Source organism: Capricornis sumatraensis, chromosome 8 (genome assembly GCF_032405125.1).
Source record: "Capricornis sumatraensis isolate serow.1 chromosome 8, serow.2, whole genome shotgun sequence".
In the NCBI taxonomy this organism is placed as follows: Eukaryota; Metazoa; Chordata; class Mammalia; order Artiodactyla; family Bovidae; genus Capricornis; species Capricornis sumatraensis.
The window spans coordinates 105,221,924-105,243,333 of NC_091076.1; the positions used below are offsets into that span (position 1 = coordinate 105,221,924).

The following is a 21,410-nucleotide window of genomic DNA, read 5'->3' on the forward strand; positions in this document are numbered from 1 at the left end:
CACCGGCCTCGGAACCCACGTACCGCCCGCTTAGCAAAGGTGTGTTCAGGCAGCTCCTAGCAACGCGCCCAGCGGCTAACTGGACGTGGTGCGCCGACTAACGGCCGCGGAGGGGCACCCTGGGAAGTGTGGTTCATTCCAGCGCCCCAGAGGCCCTTGGCTCTAGCAGGTGAGGGGGTTTAGGACTACAACCCCCACGATGCTTCGCGCCTCTCCTTTCTTCCGGAGGCCGGGCGACCGAGAGATTGGCGTCCGTAGCGCTCCGAAGCTGGAGGCCTGACTGAACCGGGCTGGAGTGGAGCCTGGACCGGCAGCTATGTCTGGGACACGTCCCAGTGGCTGCGCCTCCGAAGGGAATGGCACGTAACCGGGGCGCGGGGGCCAGGGAGCGTGGGGAGGATTTCAAGGGCTGGAAGGATCATAGGCTGCACTCGGGATCGAGATGGGCTGGGCGCGAGGACCGAGGGGGTGACACCAGGAGGGCCCTAGCTAAGGGATCTTAAAACGCCTGGCACGGAGTTGGCTGTGCACAACGATGCGATGGTCCTTGTGGTCCTGAGGCCTTTGCAGCCTCCCTTAGAAATTCCCACGGTCTGCGAGGCTGGGACAGGATCACTGGGAAATGGGAGACGCTCCTAGATGTGATGGGAGACAAAACACGTTGGGTCGTGAACACTGCCATTACAGAGGAGAAACTCAAGCATTCAGGATGGCCCCTGTGCAGTAACCCCACGTTAACTTTGCATTCTAATAACAGGACAGGCTGGCACCAGGCAACTAGAGCCGCCCACCTCCTATTACTTTCTTCCAAGCCGTGCCAAAGGTCAGTTTGAGTAACTTTTTGAGGAGCCGGCGGGAAAGAATGATAATTCTGGTGAAAACAGTTCACCACTAATGGAGTGAGTTGGATTTACAGTTAAAGGGGGAAATTTTCCAACGATAGTGAAAATACTATCAAGGAGTAACCAGCTTTCACTTCCGTTCTGTGTGCTGATTGCTGCTGGGAAAGTCGCTGAGTGTTGCCTGGAAAGGTGTATAGACCACAGTGCCAGACCCCCACCTCTTTTCTAAGATGGGGACCTGCCATTTTATGTATCCTCTTTCAGAATAAGGAGTGAGGACCACTGCACTTTTTTCAAATAATCTCCAAGCCTCGAAAAGTTACCCAGAACACTTTGCCTCTCATCTGAATCACCCACCATAAGAAATTTTTAACTGATGGAAATAGGTTTTTACCTCTTGAATGGGTAAAGTGAGAGAAGGCTTTATCAATCTTCGACTCAAGCACTGTTAAAGCCAAATTGTTTGTGAGCAGACACTTTAATTTTCTTCATTAGGGAGGATGAGCCTGACAGGCAGAATTCCAGTGAGCTGGACAGCACTGTGAAGGACCTAGAAGCAGCCCCCCAGAGCCTTGAGATGGTAAGCAGAATGCAGAGCAGTTTAGTTCAGTCGCTCAGTCGTGTCCAACTCCTTGCAACCCCATGGACTGCAGCACACCAGGCTTCCCTGTCCATCACCAATTCCCAGAGCTTGCTCAAACTCACTGTCCATTGAGTCAGTGATGCCGTCCAACCATCTCATCTCCTGTCATTCCCTTCTCCTCCTGCCTTCAATTTTTCCCAGCATCAGGGTCTTTTCAAATGAGTCAGCTCTTCGCATCAGGTGGCCAAAGTATTGGAGTTTCAGCTTCAGCATCAGTCCTTCCAATGAGTATTCAGGACTGATTTCCTTTAGGATGGACTGGTTGGATCTCCTTGCTGTCCAAGGGACTATCAAGAGTCTTCTCCAACAGCACAGAATCAGAGCAGGTGTGTGGAAATGGGAGTCTACCCTCCCTCCTGCCTCCACCTCCAAGAGCTTGACTGCATGAAGTACTTTGGGGACTGGGTGGCCCCAAAGAAGTGTGATGATTAGGAACATGGATATCAAACTTATTAATGGGACTTCTCTGGCGGGTCCAGTGGTTAAGACTCTGTGCTTCCCAATGCAGGGGGCATGGGTTCAATCCCTGGTCCAGCAAGCTGTGTAGCACGGCATAAAAGAAAAAAAGCAACTTCTTATTAAACAGTAAGCGAGCATCTCTTTTGAGCCTCTGAATATCCCTCTGGAAGGCATTTATGTGTATCTGTCACTGATACTGAACAGTCAGGGAGATGGATTAGAGGAAAACGTTACATCCTGGGAGGGGTTGTATGTGGCATCTGGAAATCTGGGGGAAAGGAGAAACTTCCGCCCACCAGATGGCACCCAGTGTGGCATCCACTGCTGGTTGGGGGTGGCCCTTTTCATGCTCTGAATGCGTCTATTCCGAGAAACTCTAAGAAAACCATAAAGGGCGTCTGTCCCCAAATGCCACTGGTGTTCCTTGTCCCCATCTTTGCAAAAGGCAAAACAATTCATTCTGCATTCTGGGTTTTAGTACACATTCACTGTCTGATCTTGTTCATGGGATTTGTTTTTCCCTTTTTAGGCACCCAAAACCAAGAAAAGATTGAAAGGTAAGTGGGTATGAAACATCACCCATAAGCCAAAAATAATTCCCCTGCCTTGGGTCCACATGACTTAGAAATGTCTGCCTGAATGTTCTCAGTGAATATCTTTTTCTTTTTTTTAATATTTATTTGTGCCAAGTCTTAGTTTTGGCACTTGGGATCTTTAGTTGTAGGATCTAGTACCCTGGAAAAACCTATGGACAGAGGGGCCTGGTGAGCAACAAAGTCCATGGGGTCTCAAAAAATCAGACACAACTGAGCATGCAGTCACCAGTTCCCTAACCAGGGACTGAATCCAGGCCCCCTCCCTTGGGAGCATGGAGTCTTAGCCACTGGGCCACTAGGGAAGTCCCTTGGTGTGAGTCTTGCTGTTGTCCCTGTAATCCCAAAGGCAGCTTGTGCTATCCTAGGGAACCCCCTATGCTGCCTTGCTGGCCCTTGGAGTAATTCAGAAATAAACAACAGATGGGACTCAGGGAAAAATCCTTTTTATTGGGCTCTGTATCCAGAAATATCCAGGTGGAGTATCCTGGATGAGGTCTCAAGCTATGAGGCCCTAAAGGACCCTTCTTTCCTCCTGAAGTCACGGTGGCCCCTTTCCTGTTCCAGACTCCATCGATGATGTCCTTGCTGACCTCCTGGGAGATGAGGGTAAGTGCCCCTTTCCCAGAACCCCCTGATTCAGGCTTGCTCTCTCTTTTATTAACTGAGATATTATTCACATAAAGTTCAGTCTTTTATAAAGTGTACGGTTCAGTGACATGTAGTATATATTGACAGAATTGCGCGGTCACCACCACAGCCGAATTTAGAACCTTCTCGTCACCCCGTAAAGAGACTCCACACCATTAGCAGTCACTCCTCACTCTCCCCTCCTCCACCCCTAGGCAGCCACTTACTTAACTTTCTTTCTCTATGAATTTGCCTTATTTTACATTAAATGGAATCATACAGTATGAGGCTTTTGCATCCGGCTTCTTTTCACCTTCCACGTGTTCGAGGTTCATCTGCACTGTAACATTCCTCTCTTCATTCCCTTCCGTAGCTGGACAATATTTCATTGTTCTTTATGCCCCATTTTGTTTGGCCATTCATCAGTTTATGGACGTTTGGGTGGTTTCCACATTTCAGCTAGGCTGTTATGAATAATGCTGTTACGAACAACCATATACAAGTTTTTGTGTGGGGTTATGTGTTCATTTCTTTCGGGTGTAAACTTAGGAGTTGAATTATGGGATTATATGATAACTCTGTGTTTAACTTTTTGAAGAACCGCCAAACTGTTTCCCACAGGAACTGTACCAGTGTACATTCCCATCAGCAGTGTAAGAGAGTTCCAATTTCTCCACATTCTTGCCAGTAATTATTATTTTCTTTTTCATTATATCAATCTTGGAGAAGGAAATGGCAAGCCACTCCAGTATTCTTGCCTGGGAAATCCCATGGACAGAGGAGCCTGGCGGGCCACAGTCCATGAGGTCACAGAAGAGTTGGACACAACTTAGCGACTAAACAACGACAACAAATAGCAATCTTAGTGGGTGTAAAGTTAAATCTCACTGCGATTTCGATGGGCATTTCCCTAATGACTAATGATGACTAATGACCTTGAACATCTTTTCATGCGTTTCCTGGCCATTTATATCTTTGAAGAAAGGTCTATTCAGATCTTTATCCAGTTTTCAAACTGAGTTATTTGCCTTTTTATTGCTGAGTTTGTAAGAGTTCTTTCTGTATTCTGGACACAAGTCCCTTACCCTGCGTGTCCATGTCTGCTGCACTGAGAAACCGGGCTTTGGGGTCAGTGAAGCTCAGCACCCACCACGTGGCTTGGTCCAGAAACACAAAGCACAAGCCCGCAGATGATGGATGTGCGTTGTTTCCGCATTCCTGGTTGGAGGTTGGAACAGCCTCTTGACTTGGCACCAGTTGTGTTGACTTCCTACTTGGAAATATATGATGCCCTCCTCCATTCAGGTTTTTAAGAGACCTGCCTCGAGGGTCAGTTTCCTTCCTCCAAAAGGCCCCTCTCTCAGTAGGAAGATGTGGGAGACAGCTTGGTGGGCAACGTGCAGTCCTTTCCATCTTGACTGCAGTTCTCCGTGGCTGAATCACATCTTTTATTTAATTTTTTTCAGCGACACCACCTGAGAAGCCTGTTAAACTAACGTCACGTGCCAGAGATGCCCCAGGTGTAGCCCAGGCGCCCCCTCCCTCCGGGCCTGGACCAAAGTGAGCACATGGGGCCGCCCGGGCATCCAAGCCCCTTTCAGGCTGAATGCTCCTGCCTTTCCCTCCCTCTCCACTCACGGTGGGTCCTGCTTGTAGGGCCACAGCCTTCCTGTCCTCCCTTCAGCTCGGGCAGCGGAGGACCCTGGAGGGGTGGGAAGGGAACTGAACTGGAGGTCAGAGGTTCTGGCTTCCAGTCTTGCTTACTGTGTGACCTTGGGCAACTCCTGAAGCTCTCTGAATCTCTGTTTTCTTACCCTCGGAATAAGGGGATTGACCTAGACGCTTGACTCTCAAATTGGTGACTCTCAGATTGTTCTTCTGAACTTTCCCCACGGTTGTGAGATAGGGAGGCACTTTGTGAGCGCTCCACTCTCCACCTTCATTTTACCCCAAATAGCTCTGTTTTTCTCTCTAACCTGTTGTTTTTAAAGGGACTGTACATTTTTAACAAACTTAAAAATCATCGCATTCGGTGACTTGTGAGATTCCACTCAGCAATTCTGTCCTTCTGGAGAAGTCTGTCTAGGTTCACTTGGCCTCTCTAAGCTCCTTCTCCTTCCTTGAATCATCTAGTGCCCTGGGGACCACGGGGGTGGGGGTGCGGGTGTAGACTCTGCTCCTTTGCAGGTCCCTCCTGGAAGACGATGCCTTCATCACCCAGGCAGGCCTGGCGGGAGCTGATGCCGAGGTGAGCCTGGCCTGTTCCCTCCTCGTCACTGGCTCTGCTCACACCCAGAGACAGTGAGACGGCTGTTGTGTCCGAGGGACTGCCCACAGAAGGCTTAGAAGTCCCCACAAAGCCAGTTTGTTCTTAAAACAGTACCCAAAGGCTGCCAAGTGGACTCAGAGCAAGTCCTTTTCATTCCTCCCGGTGAGATGAGCTAGAAAGGAGAGCTCCGAGCAGCTGCTGGAGGCTCAGCGGTTGCCCCTTCTAATGGCGCTTCCCATAGTAAACTCCACGCTGTCCGATCACATGGCGGGAAGGTAGCCTAATCTGTTTTGTGATGGCCGTGGACTTCCTTTGGGGAGGACCCAAAAGCAGCAGCGCTTTGTGAGTGTCCACAGCTGGTCAGGTTTGACTTCATATAACGCCTGAGCACTGTGAGGGCAGAACCCTCCAAATTATGTTCCTCCCCTTACCCAGCTCTGCTCCTGCCCTAACAGGAGCCAGGTGATAAGGGTCCTGAGTTTTGCTGGGCCTTGACCAGCATGTCTCTCCTGACCCTCCCGTCATGTAGGTTTCAGACATCTCTGATGCAGACCCGCAGGCTCTGCTGCAGGCCATGAAGGTAAGGAAACAGCTTCGGGGAGATGGGTTGGGACACTGTTTTATACCAAGCCTTCATTCTCCCTCTTGTTCCTTCATTTATTTATTTATTTATGTATATTGGCTGCACTTCACAGCATGTGGGATCTTAGTTCCCTGACCAGGGATCAAACCCACACCCTTCTCTGCAGTGGAAGGCAGATTCTCAACCCCTGGACCACCAGGGAAGTCCCAACCTTGGGGAACCTTAGACCCCAGGACCCTGCTGTTTCGTTTCTACTGCAAACAGCTTCGGCATTTGCTAAGCTTTTGTGAGAAGCTGCTGAAAGCAGGTTTGAGGCTCCCTCCCATTCTTACCTCGAGGCGGCAGCTGCTCATGAGGGTTGGTGGGAGTACCGGCCGGAAACCTTTCAGCTTATCTGAGACCGACTGTGTGGAGCCTTTGGGTTTTGGCCCTGCCTCTGTCTTTGTCCTGTGACCTTGTTGGGGTGGGTCCCCCACCAGAGTCCCCATCTGTTCCACGTGGAAGTTGGAGGCAGCATCCTTACCAGGCGGCTCAGAGCCTGGGGGTGTTTAGCACCCACCAGCTGAGCACCTGTGGGGATTCCTTCCTCCTTCCTGCTTTTCCAGGACCTGGATGAAATGGATGCTGACCTCTTAGGGCTGAAGAAGTCAAATCTAGCCTCAAACAAAAGGCCTGCAAAGGGCTCTGGGAAAGAAGAGCCGCCTAGTCCTCTTAAAACCGCCAGTGTGTTAACCGCCAATGAGAAAGGTGAGTAGGACATTGCTCCTCGAATGAGAAGATACTCTGGGGATGTGGGAGATGCTTAGACAGAAGGCCTCGTGTGCTATGGGTTTTCTCTGCCTGGGAGGGGGAAGACCAGGAGCTCACTGTGTACCTGTGTGTTGGAGTGTTTATGGTTGGGGAGGGAGACGGGTTGAGCTCCCCGCCCCCCGCCCCCCCCACTTCCTTGGACTCCTGGAGAATCCATTTGAGTTAAATTGCAGAATTTTATGGTAACTTTTGCATGGCCCCAACCCGTGTACCTGTTTGGAGCAACTTGTAAATGGAGGGCCGAAGGTCACGTCCAGAGTGCATTTCCAGGCCAAAAGCCTGACTGAGATCCAGGGCGGTATAGACCTCTCCCACGGCTGTGTCCATGGCTGCAAGCCCTCAGCCACCAAATGGAAATACACAGCAGCCCGGGGGCCCCGTCACAGTGTGGCAGCACGGAGGCCAGAGGAGACCCAGCCTGTGGCCTTGGCTCCTCTTTGCTGCCTGTAGGAGATGCCATTCCCACCAAGAAGCGGCCTCCGTCTCCCTCCAGCTTTGGGCATCAGTACAGGAAGTTCTCCTTGGAAGGTACCGCAGGCCCTGCAGTCATGCCTCTAGGACGCTTCAGTTTGATATTTGTTTGCCCGAGGGCTGACAGACTCTCAGATGCGGAGCAGGCAGCTGGTGCTGTTGAGTTGACTTTGTTCCTCACAAATTGAAAGTGAAAGTGAAGTCGCTCAGTCGTGTCCGACTCTTTGCGACCCCATGGACTGTAGCCTATCAGGTTCCTCCATCCATGGGATTTTCCAGGCAAGAGTGCTGGAGTGGATTGCCATTTCCTTCTCCATCTGCCCAACCTAGGAATTGAACCCCGGGTCTCCCGCATTGCAGGTAGACACTTTACCGTCTGAGCCACCAGGAAGACCTCACAAATTGAGGGAGGGACTAATTGTGCCCCTCTGGCTGGGATGTCTGGGCACTTATTTGCACAGACTTGGAAGCCAGGGGTCAAACTGAAGATTATAAAGCGTGGGGGAAAGTCTGTTGTCCTTCATGCACTCCCTGACATTTTACCTGCCTTCTCAAGCCTCGGGGATGTTCCTAGAAGGCTGGGGCAGACAGCAGAGCCTGCGGCCATTACACTGGAATGCGGGCCCTGGGGCCGCCCTCCCTGCTTCCTTTCCCCTGGCCCAGTCTGCTCTGTATCGGAGCCCCGCTACCCCAGGCCCCCAGATGCTGAGCGCCTCGCATAGGTGTCAGAGCAGCTACAGCTCTCTGGTCAATAACTCCCCTAGTGCAGTACAGGAGAGGGCAATGGCACCCCACTCCAGTGTTCTTGCCTGGAGAATCCCAGGGACGGGGGAGCCTGGTGGGCTGCCGTCTATGGGGTTGCACAGAGTCAGACACGACTGAAGTGACTTAGCAGCAGCAACAGCAGCAGTGCAGTACAGTGCTGGTTTTCCTGAACGCGACGTACAGTCTGCCCTTTGCTTCCCCTTCTGCCTGTGAGACTCAGAAGACCCCCTGGCAGGACTTCTCTCTGATGATGAGGAAGGAATCCCCAAGAAGCTGCCCTCCACAGAGACGAAAACCTCTTCCAAAAAGAACCCAGCCCCTGTCAGAGATCACGGTAGGGTGGGCTTGTTACGTTCCCGGGGCTGCTGCAGTTGACTCACTGAACTTGCCAGCGCAGATCCAGAGACCCCACCAGGCAGGGACCAGAGGTCTCAGATCCTGGACCAGGAGGTCATCAGTCTCTGGGAAGAGGGAAGGGAGAGGGGATGGGAGCGCCCGGGAGTGGTGCTGGGAGTGCAGGCTGGGACAAGCCGCTGCTGTGCCTGCTGTTCCACTCAAAGGTAGAGAAACGCCCCCTCAGCCCATTCAAACTGCACAGTTGAGGACCAGAAGGCCTCTGTGCCCTGTATTCTGTTTCTTAGGGCCCTCTATCCCTCTAACTCCTGGGGACACTCCAGTCCGAAAGAAGGAAGAGCTGCTCTTTGACGATGGGGACGACATCATGGCCACCCTGGGGTTTGGAGACAGCCCCAAGGCAGAGAGGCGGCAGGCGGGCGACCAGTAAGGGTCCCTGGGTGTGGAGAGTGCCACCAGGGAAAAGTGAGAGGGAGGGTACAGTGTGGCCCCCGCAGGAGCCCTTCGTGCTCACAGGTACCTGCCCCGTGTCCCATCCTGCAGGGAAGGGCCCCTCCCTGCCCGCTCCAAGCTGGATGAGCTGCTGGGTCGGGGCCCTGCCGCCAAGCTCCTGGCCCGGTCAGGCACTCGCGAGCACAGGGAGTTCAAGCTGGACAAGAAGTACCAGCGGCCACAGGGTGAGGAGGCTTGTGGGGTGGGGGCCCCAGAACAGGTTTATACCAGGAGCCATAATAAGAAATAAGCTTTACATCATGACACACACACACACATTGTATTATTCATGTTTATGAACTGGGTCAAAAGTGTCAGAAAATAATCGTCACCGTGTTCAAAATCTCTTGTTTTTTTATGTTTATATGCTCTTTGACTAATAAATTGGAGTAGGAAATGGCATCCCACTCCTGTATTCTTGCCTGGAAAATCCCACAGGCAGAAGAGCCTGGCAGGCTATAGTCCCTGGGGTCTCAAAGAGTTGAACATGACGGAGCAACTCGGCACTTTGACGATTAAATACATCGGTTGTAACTTAACTTCTCAACCTGCTAACAGGCAGCAGCTCACAGTTTGAAAGACACTGCTCTGGCCAGTGTTGCTCTGTTCAGAGCATCAGCCCGCGGCCCGTCATTGGGACATGCGAGCTCACCCGGCCTCACCCACAGGGGTCGGGGCCGGGCTCCTCAGGTGCACTTTTCACAGCTCACGGCGATGTTCTCTGCGCTGGGGCTAGAGGTGTAGACCGGCTTCCTCCGCCTCCGAGCCCCCATTACTCATCTTACCCGTCAAGCTGCTCGCTCAGCCCTTTTCAAACCCAGCATTCTGCAGCATTCACAGAAGAGGTCAACTCCCCCTGCCTTAGATCATGGGTTCCTTCGTTCACAGACAAGGAAGACACCTGGGGTGATGAGGACTTCACCTTTGGGGCCTACCAGCCCACCGTGGGCTCCTCCGAGGGCCGACAGTCCCGCCGGCAGTCTGTCAGGTAAGCGCAGAGGCAGGCTGCCTGCTGAGAAAGTAGGGGCCCCCCCTCACCCCATCCCACCACCAGGCTTGTTTGGGAGGCACTAGACTCCGTGGACGCCAAAGGAGGGGAGTAGCCAGTGCCCACCAGTCCAGGTCAAGGGGTTGGGATGGCCCCCCCAGCAGGAGCGGACCCTGGATTCTGCTCCCAGCCTCCTGGGAAGAGTAAGGAAGAGGTGGACTTGACACAGCTGGAAGCCCCGGGGGACCGGAAACTGCTGTGATGTCAGCTGATCTGCTTCTCTGTGAGGAACACCCAGACCCAGGGGGAGCAAGAGTGAACCTTGGGCAGCAGCTTCTCAGACTCAGCTCCCGGGAAACCCGGCCCTGGGCTCTGCCTTGCCCTGCCTTGGTCTCATCCCAGCTGGCTACAAAATGTTAAGCTAGTGGATGGACTTTTCTGAATTTGGAGATTTCTTTTTTCTCCCAGTATATATTTTAAACTTTATATTTTGAAATAATTTCAAACTGACAGAAGAGCTGTGAGAATAACTCCCTCCTATCCTTTCTCCAGGCTCCACGGTGTTAACATTATGTCACATCGGCTTTCTCAGCCTCTCTTTCCATCTCAGTAACCTTGCACACGTGTGTATCAGCTCTTCCCTTAAACCTCGGAACCTGCTGCCACCTGCCAGTAACTCATAGAGTGAAGTGAAAGTCACTCAATTGTATCTGACTCTTTGTGGCTATACAGTCCTCGGAATTCTCCAGGCCAAAATACTGGAGTGGGTGGCCTTTTCCTTCTCTGAGGGATCTTCCCAAACCAGGGATCGAACCCAGGTCTCCCGCATTGCAGGCGGATTCTTTACCAGCTTAGCCACAAGAGACAATGGCCAAATGAATGAATGAGTGACGGAATGACTATTGACGGAAAGCCTAGAAGTGCTTGACCCGGCTGACTTTTCTCTGGGTGTGTGTGCCCATGGCTGGTCCTGTTCGCTGCAGATGGATTTGTCCCTGGTTTTCGTGACTGAATCAAGGTGTTTTGCAGACCTCAATTGGCTTGCCTTGGCTCTGGCCGAGCAGGGCCCCAGGCATCCTGGCTCCTTAATGTGGGCCCCCTAGTTCCCCTGAGCAGTGGAGGGAAAGGCCTGTCAGGAGTTCTTGGGAAAGGCTGCTTGCCCTGCCTTAGACTCTCCTCTTCTCTGTCTTGAAGTAGGTTCTTAGATGGCAGCACAGACCCCAAGGGAGAAGCAGGCTCCAGGCAGAGCACCCCTGCAGCCTCCAGCCCCATCCCGCCCAGGAGGGGAGGTGCCGACTGGCTAGGCCTCAAGGACGACAGCTCGGACCTGCTCCCCCGCTCCCAAGGCAGGGAGGCTCGGAGGGGCCCCCCTCCTGCGAGCCAGCATTCTGCCTCCGTCCGCCACCCTGCCGCGGCTGGGCTGCCCTCCTCTTTGGGGGCAAAAGCACCCGCCAAGGGTACTGGCCCTCCTGCCAGAGGCAGCCAGCCTGCGGAGCCAGGAGCATCTGAGGAGGAGACAGATGAGGACTGGCTGAGCCATGCCCTGTCCCGGAAGAAGGCCCAAGGTCTGGCCAGAGCGGAGCGCGGCGCAGCGTCTGAGGGCCAGCAATCGGCAGGGGCAGCCGGCCGGCCACCTTCCCGCAGGTAGGGCTCAGGCTGCCATCTCTCTGGAGGGAGGACTCGGCACCTCCGTCAGCAGCGACCCCAGTATGCTGACTGTGGGCAGAGTGCAGTCTCTCAGCCTTGCTTCTCCCCCTCTCTGGGCTCGGGGAGAGTGTCTGGCTCCCCACCTTTGGGAGCTGGGGGGCTGCTGACGCTCATGCCCTGCTGCCGTGGGGCCAGGCTCTGGCCTGGTTGGGCAGGAGACCCAGGGTGCCCTCATGGGGCTCACACAGCCTTCCTGGTGCCTCCGAGCAGGGCTCTATCCACAGTGCCCTCGGGCTGGCGGGACACCCAGTGTCCAGTGGCTCTGCTGACCAAGCTAAAGCAGGCGACACGTGTCAGGGATCACTTGTGCTCTTGGGGAGTGTTTGAGAAGACGGTGGCTGCCAGGGGGCTCCTGGGGGAGGCTATGGAATGTGGGGAAGGACAGGGAGCAGCCCCAGAGCAGGCTGGGACCATCCAGAGGAGGCTCTGTGGTCAGAGCAAAGGGGAGGCTGGGCATGTCACCCCGCCTGGGGTTGAGTAAGCAAGGAGGGCAGTTAGGACCCAGACCTGAAACCCAAGGGAAGGGAAAGTTTCTTCACTGGCCCTGAGAGCCAAGAACGGACAGGGAAGAGCGGACAGAGACAAGAGGAACCACGGGGCGCTGGAATCGGTGGGCGAGTGAGCAGGGCCTCATTGGACGCTGCGGGCATGGCATGGACCAGAGCATGGCCATGGTGCCCATGCAGGGCGACCGCTGCTCCTTAGACGTTACCAGGTGGTTGCCCCCGGGAGGGGTGCAGAAGGCCAGGGGCTCAGACCGCGAGGAGGATTCCAAAGATGGAATGGTGGCAACAGGAGGAAGGTGGAGGGGGTTGGGAAGAGGGGCAGCCTTGCAGCTTCCCTCCTGGGCTTTATCCCAGCCTGCCCTTGTCCAGCCTAACCCGGACCTTCTGTGCCTTCATACTAACAATTGCTTTCTCAGTCAGCCTGCTGCCAGCACCCAAGTGCTCGAGCCAGCAGCCCCCGGGGAGATCCCAGGAATAGCAACGCAAGGGCCATGGTCCCCGCCTGCCACCTCTGGGTACGTTCAGTCCGAGGCGGGGTGCAGGCGGGTGAGGCACAGGGGGCTGGCCTGAGCCCCCGTCCCTAGAACAGCAGGTGGTTGTGCTGGGCTCCACGTGGTCAGTGTGGTGTATGGGGTGACTCAGGTCCCCATCCCCTTTTCTAGCTGGGACCCTGCTGTTAGTAAACTACCAGCCTTCAGGCCTTTCCAGTCTATGACTTGACCCTGGCCTTCACCTTTCCTGCCAGACCAGCCCTCCCCTTCTCCCTGAATCCTTCACAGCAGGCTGCTCACCTTGCCACCCCCGCCCGTGTCCACAGGTCCACCGTGACTTGGAACAAGGCCGCCTCGGCCCTCCATGCAGGTGACCCAAAGAGGGGCAGAGCCCCTGGAGACCACTCTGGCACTGGTGTGTGTTCTGCTTTGTTTGGGAGGTTAACTCTGGGTGGAGAGGCACTGAGAGCTTCCTTCGGGGGTCCCTGCAGACAGACCTGAAGTCAGGCTCTCCCAAGCACACGCCTAGACCGCGGGCCTCCCTGTGCCTCCTCATTTCTGTGCTGTTGATTTTTCAGAGCCTGCAGTTGTTTTCCCGAATTCCCAGGAACCCTCAGGGCCATCTGTGCCTGTTCAGGTAAGGAGGGTGAACAAACAGGCGGGCCCATGGGGCAGTTCTCCTGTGCTCAGAGGCAGCACCTGCCAAACCGCCAGGAGGAACGTGTTGTCCTCTCAGCCGGCCCTCCCGTCTCCCCACCAGCACTCGCCTGCCTCTCCCGGGCAGGGTTGGGTGCTCACTTGCTGGCACCAGTGGAGAACTGAGGTGGCCCCCAGGCGGAGGCAGCTGAGAATGCTTCACTCAGAGCGCAGGGCTCAGCTGTCCTGCTGCTCCGTCTAGAAAACCTCCTCCACTGCCGTCTTCCCACCGCCCACGTTGCCTGGGTGCAATAGCTCCTGTGACCCCCAGGCCCGAGGAGGCCTGGCCCCACAGGAGCACCTGTGGAGTGCTTCCCCGGAAACCCGGAAGCGCCTCTGCGATGGTGGGTGGGTGGTGGGCAGCCTGCAGGACCCAGAGCATCGCTCTGCACTGGGACTTGAGGCCTGACACCAGGGCCAAGGTCACCACCTTCTGTTGTAGCTGGAACTCTGCGGGGACCCGCTGTTTATCTGGAACCCCTGCTGGGAGGATGTTGTTCTGAGGGCATGGGGGAGACTCATGTTCCCCAACCTGACCTGAGAGGGGAAGGACAGGGACCATATGACCCTCCAGGCCTCATCCTTGGCCTCTGGGTGTCATGACCCTGTTCCTGTCTCCAGCCACAGGTCAGGCGTGGAGCCTGGCAGGTCAGAGGTGAGCTCAGCTGGGCCCCTGTCCCCTACTTGATGGGGCACGCCCCTCCCCCTCTCCTCCAGTCCCTCCTCCCAGACTCCCTGGCCCGGAGCCTGCTGCCCAGCCCCGAGTACCAGCAGCAGCTCGTGGCGGCACAGGCTCAGCTTCAGAGTGGCACCGCCGAGCTCCAGGCCACCCTCCTGCAGAGTCAGGCCCAGCTGGCAGAGCTCGAGGCCCAGGTGAGGGGCAGAGGGGCTGCGGCTTCCAGGGCAGGGCTGGTAGGAGGGTGTGCCATGAGGGCTGGACGGCCTCCCCAGGCAGCCTGAGGGACTCTCCACTCCGTCCCCTCCCTCCACGCCACGGCCCAGGTGCGAAAGCTGGAGCTGGAGCGGACCCAGCACAAGCTGCTGCTGGAGAGTTTGCAGCAGCGGCACCAGGCAGACCTGGAGCTCATCGAGTGTGCTCACAGGTACCCCGCTTCTCCAGCCCGGGCTGCCCATGGCTCAGGGCCAGCCCCAGCTCGGGTGCCCTGAGGGGCCCTCTGGGTGGCCGCCCTCCCCTTCTGAGCTTCACGGTTGGGTGTTCTGTTGGCAGGAGCCGAGTCAAGGTGCTAGAAACATCGTACCAGCAACGGGAAGAGCGGCTGCGGAGAGAGAACGAGGAGCTGTCTGCCCAGTATCTGTCGCACTGCCAGGAGGCCGAGCAGGCCCGCGCTGAACTCACGGCCCAGCACCAGCGGCGCTTGGCAGCCGCCACACAGGAGAAAGACCAGGAGATGGAGCGGCTCCGGGAACTGCAGCGGTGAGGGGAGGCCGGGGGCCGGCTTCAGGGGTGGCCAGAGGAAGCCAATTGCCCTGAGACTCCAAGCCATGGGCTCAGCAGCCTCTGTACCAAGGCTTGACCTCTTCCTTCCAGATGAGGGCTGAGAACTGAGGCCCACCTCACTGACCCACCTCATGTACCCATCTACCCCTAGTGGGGATCCCCCCACTCCTTCAGAGTAGCGAGGGCATCCCGGCAGGGCCTGAGGTCATTGGCTATTCAGGCAGGGCCTGGCAGCAGCGAGTAAACCAAGTGCTAATTAAGCGCAGGTGAACCAACCCATCAGCCGGACCACTCGAGGCTAGTGACTGCATCAGCCCTGGAAAAGGTTGTGCCTGGCGTGTGGATCTGATTGCCTTTCCAGAGGAGAGCAGAACTAAAGAAAAGGCACATGAGAGGGTCGGCCAAGGTGGGCTGAGTCGGCCTTTCCCCATGGCTCAGATTGGCCAGACACGAAAGGGTTGTTGGGCCCCCCGTCAGGTGTCCTTGGCTGAATAACAAGGAACCTGCCCCCAGAGAGAGGATGTGGCATCGAGGCAGCAAGACAGATAAGAAGGCGGAGGAGCCAGGGAAACGGAGGCAGTGCCTGGTGCCGGGGAGGAGAGGCCACGGAGCATGGACCGTCAGAGCAGCCCCCTCCCGGACGGAGCTGCCCAGGGTGTTCACTGTGCCGCCCTCCCCTCCGACCCCATCCCCCAGCACCTCCATCCTGGAAATGCGCAAGGACCATGAGGAGCAGCTGCAGCGGCTGAAGCTGCTGAAGGACCGGGAGATCGATGCCGTGACCAGCGCCACTTCCCACACGCGGTAGGCTCGCCATCAGGCTCTGCTGTCCCGGCGGGGCCGGGGGACCCAGGCCTTCATGACCCGAGCCCCGCCCCCCGCACCCCAGGTCCCTGAACGGCATCATCGAGCAGATGGAGAAGTTCTCCAGCAGCCTGCACGAGCTGTCCTCTCGTGTGGAGGCCTCGCACCTCAGCACCTCCCAGGAGTGGGAGCTGGGGATCCGGCAACAGGACAAGCAGCTCCAAGGTACTGGGGCCCCGGGCTCCTCTGTCCTGTCCCCACTGACGGGAAGGCAGGTGGGTGGAGGGGGCAGTGAGCACCCTGTGGGCCGCCCCCAGCGCTGCAGGAGAGGCTGAGCCGGCAGCAGCGGGACATGGAGGAAGAGAGGAGTCGGCTCCAAGAGGTCATCGGGAAAATGGAGGCACGCCTGGGCGAGCAGAGCCGGCTGCTGGAGCAGGTAGGGGCTGTCTCCCCAGCACTGGGCAGCTGTACTCTGTCCTGGCCTCCTCGGCGCTTTTCTTTGTCTCTCCTGCCCCTTGCTTTGCAGGGACTCCCACCTCCCCAGCCTCCAGAAGTGCTCCCAGCCCACCCCGTCCAGCCCCTACCCCCTCATCACTGATGCCATTGCTGATGTGACTTTGGGAGAAATACTCTTGTCTCCTGAGCTGTCTTTAAACTCCCTTCGTCTCTTACATCTGTAAGAGCAGGCTTTGTGCTTTAAAAAATCATGCCCTTTCGTGCCTATTTCAGCAGCACACGTGCTAAAATTGGAAGGACATAGACAAGATTAGCATGGCTCAGTGCAAGGACAGGCAGATTGGTTACAATCTAATAAGTGGTGAAAACAATTGGCTGCACTTGTGGGAAAAAAACAATTCACATTGACCCCTACCAAACAAAAAAGCAATTCCTGAGAGAATTGATACAGTAAGTCTTTGATGAATTCAGAAATAGTAATAACCTTTTCTTTTTTTGTACAAAGTTCTAAGATGATACATTTCATTGAAAAAATTAAAATAACTGGCAACAGTAAAGAAAAATTATCCAGTAGCCGGAGGTAGCCACTGATGACATCACAGATACCCTATAGACCTGTCAGTATGTGGACACAGATGTTCTTATATCCTGAACCATGTTTATTCAGCCCTTTCAGCCCTTGACTGAGTGCCTGCCTCAAACCAGTCCCCAGGCTCCTTCCCATTTTTACTGCTCTGGAAAGGCGGTGTTTGTGGCGTAGCGTGGGAAAAGCCAGATGAGGGTGGTTTGCCCAGCTCCCCGGGGAGCATTCAGGCCTGTCTGGGGAGCAGATGGAGCCTCCAGGGGCCAAAGCGCTCAGCCCTGACCCTACCGGGCCGGCAGGAACGCTGGCGGGTGCACGCCGAGCAGTCTAAGGCCGAGTCGGCACAGCGCGCTCTGGAGGAGCAGAGGAAGGTCATGGTCCAGCAGATAGCCATGGAGCGGGAGGAGCTGGAGAGGGCCAAGGTGAGTCCAGACGCACCGCGTTTGGCTGCATCCCTGCCATCAGGCCCAGGGATGCTCACCGGGCCCCTCGCACCCTCGCCCCAGAGCGCCTTGCTGGAGGAGCAGAAGTCAGTCATGCACAAGTGCGGGGAGGAGCGGCGGCGCCTGGCGGCCGAGTGGGCCGAGCTCTTCGCGCAGCAGAAGCTGAGGAAGGAGCGGGCAGAGCGGGAGGCGGAGCGGGCGCTGCAGGTGGACACCCAGCGGGAGGGCACCCTCGTCAGCCTGGCCAAGGTAGGACCCAGAGCCTCCCGGACTGTGGGAACCCAGCGCAGCCCTGCCCCTCTCCCCACCCTGGCCCTCACGGTCTGCTCCTCACAGGATGGTCCGCTTCAGAAAGCACGCAGCGGTAATAAGAGTTACCCCTACGGAACTGAAACAACCACAGTCATCATAGTAACAACTTGCTTTTGCTGCTTCTTTATACTCATTTGCTCTTTTAATCCTCATCATGTTCCCATGACTTAGATATTCTAGAAGTGAAGAAATGGATTCAGAAAAATTGAGCCCTTGGTTTGGCCCCAGGTCTCCCACCACCTCCTCCCAGAGTCAGGGTGGAGTTCAGCCCCAGCAATGAGGCAGGGCGACCTGGGGTCCCCAGAGCCCAGATCAACTCCAGGAAGGAGAATGCAGCCAGGCTTTGCCATCTCCAGGAGCAGGCAGAGCTGAAGATCAGGGCTAGCGAGCTCCGTGCCAAAGAGGACCAGCTGGCGGCCGAGAGGGAGGCCCTGGAGCGGGAGCGGCAGGAGCTGCGTCTGGAGAAGGAGAGGGTCAGCGCCGCCGCCCAGCGCATCAGGCTGCGCGCGGAGGAGGTGGAGAGCATGAGCCAGGTGCCGCGGCGCAGCCTGGGCGGGGGCGGGGGCGGGGGCCATGCTGACCTCTGCCAGCCCAGATGACCCAGGCGGGCTCCCCGCAGGTGGCCTCGAAGAAGTACGAGGAGGGGGAGCGGGCCCTGCGTGACGCCCGGCAGCTGCAGTCGGAGCAGCAGGCCCGGCTGCAGCTGGTGCAGGAGCAGCAGGAGTGGCTTCGGCAGCAGGAGCGCCACGTGCACCAGGCAAGGCGCCTCCCAGAGGCTCTGCCCCTGGCACCCCTCCCCGGGACCCCTCCCCAGCCTTCTGCCCTCACTGCGGTGTCCTCCTCTCTGGGGGCTGGACAGGAGCATCTGAGTCTGGCCCAGCAGCGGCTGCAGCTGGATCGTGTCCGACAGGACCTGCCCTCCAGCCCAGTGGGGATGCTCTCCAGGGCCCAGGACCCCGCAGCCTCTGGCCTGAGTGGTAAGTAGCTCCGGGAGGACGGGACGTCAGCTCAGTCCACCCACTGGGCAGAGCATGCCAGCCACATCCTGCCCAGCCTCCTGTGTGCTCAAGATAGGAGGCAGCTGAGTTTGTTTTTTTAAAAACCTAAGTTAGTTGTTTTTATTTCATTTATTTTTTATTTTGGCTCTGTAACAGCACACGTGACCCGTGGCATGTGGGATCATCCCAGACCAGGGATGGAGCCCATGTCCCCCAAATTGGAAGGCAGATTCTTGACCACTGGACCACCAGGGAAGTCTGCAGCTTAAAGTCATCTTGTTATATCTTTTTTTATGCTAGTAACGCATGTTATAGAAAAATAGGTCAAAAATAGAAGAAGGGAAACTGGTTTTTAAAATACTTCCCTCAGGACTTCCCTGGCAGCCCAGTGTCCAAGACTCCAAGCTCCCAATGCAGGGGGCCAGGGTTGAAACCATGGTCAGGGAGCTAGATCCCATGTTCTGCAAATAAGACTCAGCACAGCCAAATAAGTTTTAAAATGGACCATGCTTATATTAAAAAAAAAAAAGAAAAAACTACCTTTAGCCCACTCTCTAGAACCACTTTATAAACATTTTGGTGCATAGTATTCTAGACTGTTGTGTGTATGTTTTTAAAAACAAAATTGAGTTCTTGAGGTGCTAGCCCACACCCCCTTTGCCTGGTAAAGAAATAAAGCAACTCTTTCTCCTCCATTAAAAAAAAAATGAGATTGCATCATACATTATTTTGTACCTTTATTTTTCCCATTCAGAAATATTCAGATGGAACATATTTTCATGTCAGTAATTAAACATTTAACTCTTAATCCACATAATTTTCATTATGAGTTGTCCTATATTTTTACTAATTTCCTACTGATTTTTTTTTTTTTGTCGATAAGGTAACTAGCATTTCAGTGGAAATCTTTTTATAATACATACATCTCTCCCCGATTATTTCCCTCTAATAAATTTTCAGAATTGGACTTAGCAGCCGAGATCCCATGAGCATTTTCCGAGGCTTTTGAAAGCTGGATGTGCCGGAGGGTCGGTCAGGTCGCACCCACCCGCAGTGGTGAGAAGGCCCCAGGATCCAGCTTTGGCTGTCCTGGTCTCCCGCCACGCTGCCCCCTGACCCCGTCCTCCTCTGCCTTTCAGCCACGTTGTCACCTGCCCCCACCATTCCTCAGTGCAGCCAACCACTGGTCGCCCTGGGTCCCTCACACCTCTACGCCAAGCTGGTGCTGCTGAAACACACAGCTGAGCAGGTAAGCATCCTGGAACAGAGGCCACCCAGGCCCACCCACTGCCCCTGGACTCAGGGCTCCTCGTTCACAGTGGGGACAAGAAGCTCACACAGAGGAGGGGGAGAGCGCAGCCTGGCCCCGGGGAGGGCCGAGCCTACCCCACTCCCGGTGGAGAGCAGCACAGCAGGTAAGGGATAGGCCGCGCAGGCGCTCGCAGTGTCACTGAGAGCATTTCCTACCCGCCAGGCTCTGCGCTGTGCCTTGTAAGCGCTCCCCCTCCCACAGCCCTCCCTGGCAGGCACTGTCCTTTTCTCCAGTTTGCAGACAGGCCGAGAGGGACCATGTCATGTGCTGACACATGGCCTCCCCTCGAGGGAGAGCTGGTGCATTCCCTGCCCCACCCCCGCCGATCCCAGAGCCAGGCAGAGCCAGGATGGGAGAGGACTGATCGATCCGCTGACCCCCAGGGTCCCCTCAAGCCTAGTCCAGCGATCCGCATCCCTGTCCACAGAAGCGGGTGCAGGAGGGAGCCAGAGGGCAACTGCTCACCCAGCTCTGCCTTTCAGGACCGTGACTTTCTGGAGAATGAACAGTTCTTCCTGGAGACCCTGAAGAAAGCCTCCTACAACATGGCATCCCACTCAGCCTGAAGGCCCAGCTGCCTCCTCAGCAGAGGCCTCAGACCCTGCAACTGACTCTCTGGCCGCCGGCTCATAGCAGGGGCACCCGGGAGAGCCCCTCGATGCCCAGGGCCTAATTACAGCTCTTCCTGTGGATAGGGTGCTGGCGGGTTTTTTACAAGCCCTCCAGCCCATGGCTGAGGCAGGTGGGTGCACCCGGGCCTCTCAGACACCCCAGGAGGCAGCGGCCTCTAGGGAGATGCCGTGCTGAGGGCAGGCAGCCCCACGACACAGTCAGTGGCAGCTGTGGGTCTGCTCCCCACAGACTTCCAGCTCAGGACCCAGGGTCTGAGTGGGCTCTGTGGGCCCCTCAGCCCATGGATGGTTTAAGAATCTTTTCACCTGAGCCTCTCCTTAGGCCGGGGGCTTCTATACTTCTATACACAAGGAGGGGCCGACAGAGAGCATGGGGTCTCCCTGCTTTAGGGATGTAGAGTCGGGCCACACATGTTACAGGGCCTTCTGGCCTCCTGGCTGACAAGGTGGAGGTGCTGCAGGGGCAAGGAGGGCACCGTGCCTAGCGCTTTTACCTCGAGTTCTGACGTGCTCTTGGGGCTCAGCCAGCCCATCCTGCTCTCAGGCTGGCACACAAAACCTGCACCTCGTTCCCAGCTGCCAGGGCAACCGACTCACTGGCACAGACCCTGAGCTCATCGGCTTCTTCTGATACACTCCCCAGAGGGTGACGGGGTGCGGGGAAGGATGGAAGGCTTTTCTCCATGCTGTTCACTGGCCACAGAAGGCCAGCAGTGGGAACGAAGATGACAGCAAGCTCCTGTCTGGGAGGATACAGAGCCCTGGGGAACGGAAGGGGCTGCACCTTGGCTGCTGCCCGAGTTGGGGGGCTTTGCCCTTCTCCATGTATAGGCAGTGGCCCAAGGCCTTCCAGAGGGGCACCAGGAGAGGGGTGAGGGGGTTGGTAGTTGTCTGCTGCAGACCCAAGGACTCAACTAATAAAATTGCAGTTACCAGAACTTCCCTGACAGTTCAGTGGTTAAGACTTGGCACTTCCACCGCAAGATGCGCAGGTTTGATCCCTGGTTGGGGAAAAAGAAAAATCAGCAGTTACCTTGAGAGCGGCTTCTCTTACCTCCCATCAAAGAGGACTGTCCGAGGAGCAGGAAGGTGAAGGAGGGCAGTGCCGAGGG

The 21,410-nt window shown here is 56.0% G+C and overlaps 1 protein-coding gene across 1 annotated transcript; it reads left to right on the plus strand.

Annotated features, from left to right (window-relative positions):
• The first annotated feature begins 199 nt into the window (after positions 1–199).
• On the plus strand, positions 200–20,726 carry FBF1 (Fas binding factor 1). The gene is made up of 29 exons (XM_068977520.1): positions 200–254; positions 1,316–1,422; positions 2,474–2,501; positions 3,105–3,146; positions 4,634–4,727; positions 5,355–5,415; positions 5,966–6,016; positions 6,625–6,766; positions 8,280–8,399; positions 8,707–8,845; positions 8,963–9,096; positions 9,800–9,899; positions 11,094–11,543; positions 12,529–12,627; positions 12,930–13,018; positions 13,182–13,240; positions 14,017–14,172; positions 14,302–14,402; positions 14,528–14,734; positions 15,455–15,562; positions 15,648–15,787; positions 15,880–15,998; positions 16,901–17,023; positions 17,108–17,293; positions 17,713–17,889; positions 17,976–18,113; positions 18,216–18,333; positions 19,494–19,603; positions 20,149–20,726. The coding sequence occupies exons 1-29, from the start codon at positions 200–202 to the stop codon at positions 20,230–20,232; spliced, it is 3,537 nt and encodes a 1,178-aa protein (XP_068833621.1). The 3' UTR covers positions 20,233–20,726.
• Positions 20,727–21,410: the final 684 nt, after the last annotated feature.

Excerpts from the sequence above, each read along its gene's own strand:
- FBF1 (XM_068977520.1), top strand. The coding sequence starts at position 200 with ATGCTTCGCGCCTCTCCTTTCTTCCGGAGGCCGGGCGACCGAGAGATT. Across the intron at positions 2,502-3,104 it reads AACCAAGAAAAGATTGAAAG|ACTCCATCGATGATGTCCTT; the intron begins GTAAGTGGGTAT and ends TTCCTGTTCCAG. Across the intron at positions 17,294-17,712 it reads CCCTCGTCAGCCTGGCCAAG|GAGCAGGCAGAGCTGAAGAT; the intron begins GTAGGACCCAGA and ends TGCCATCTCCAG.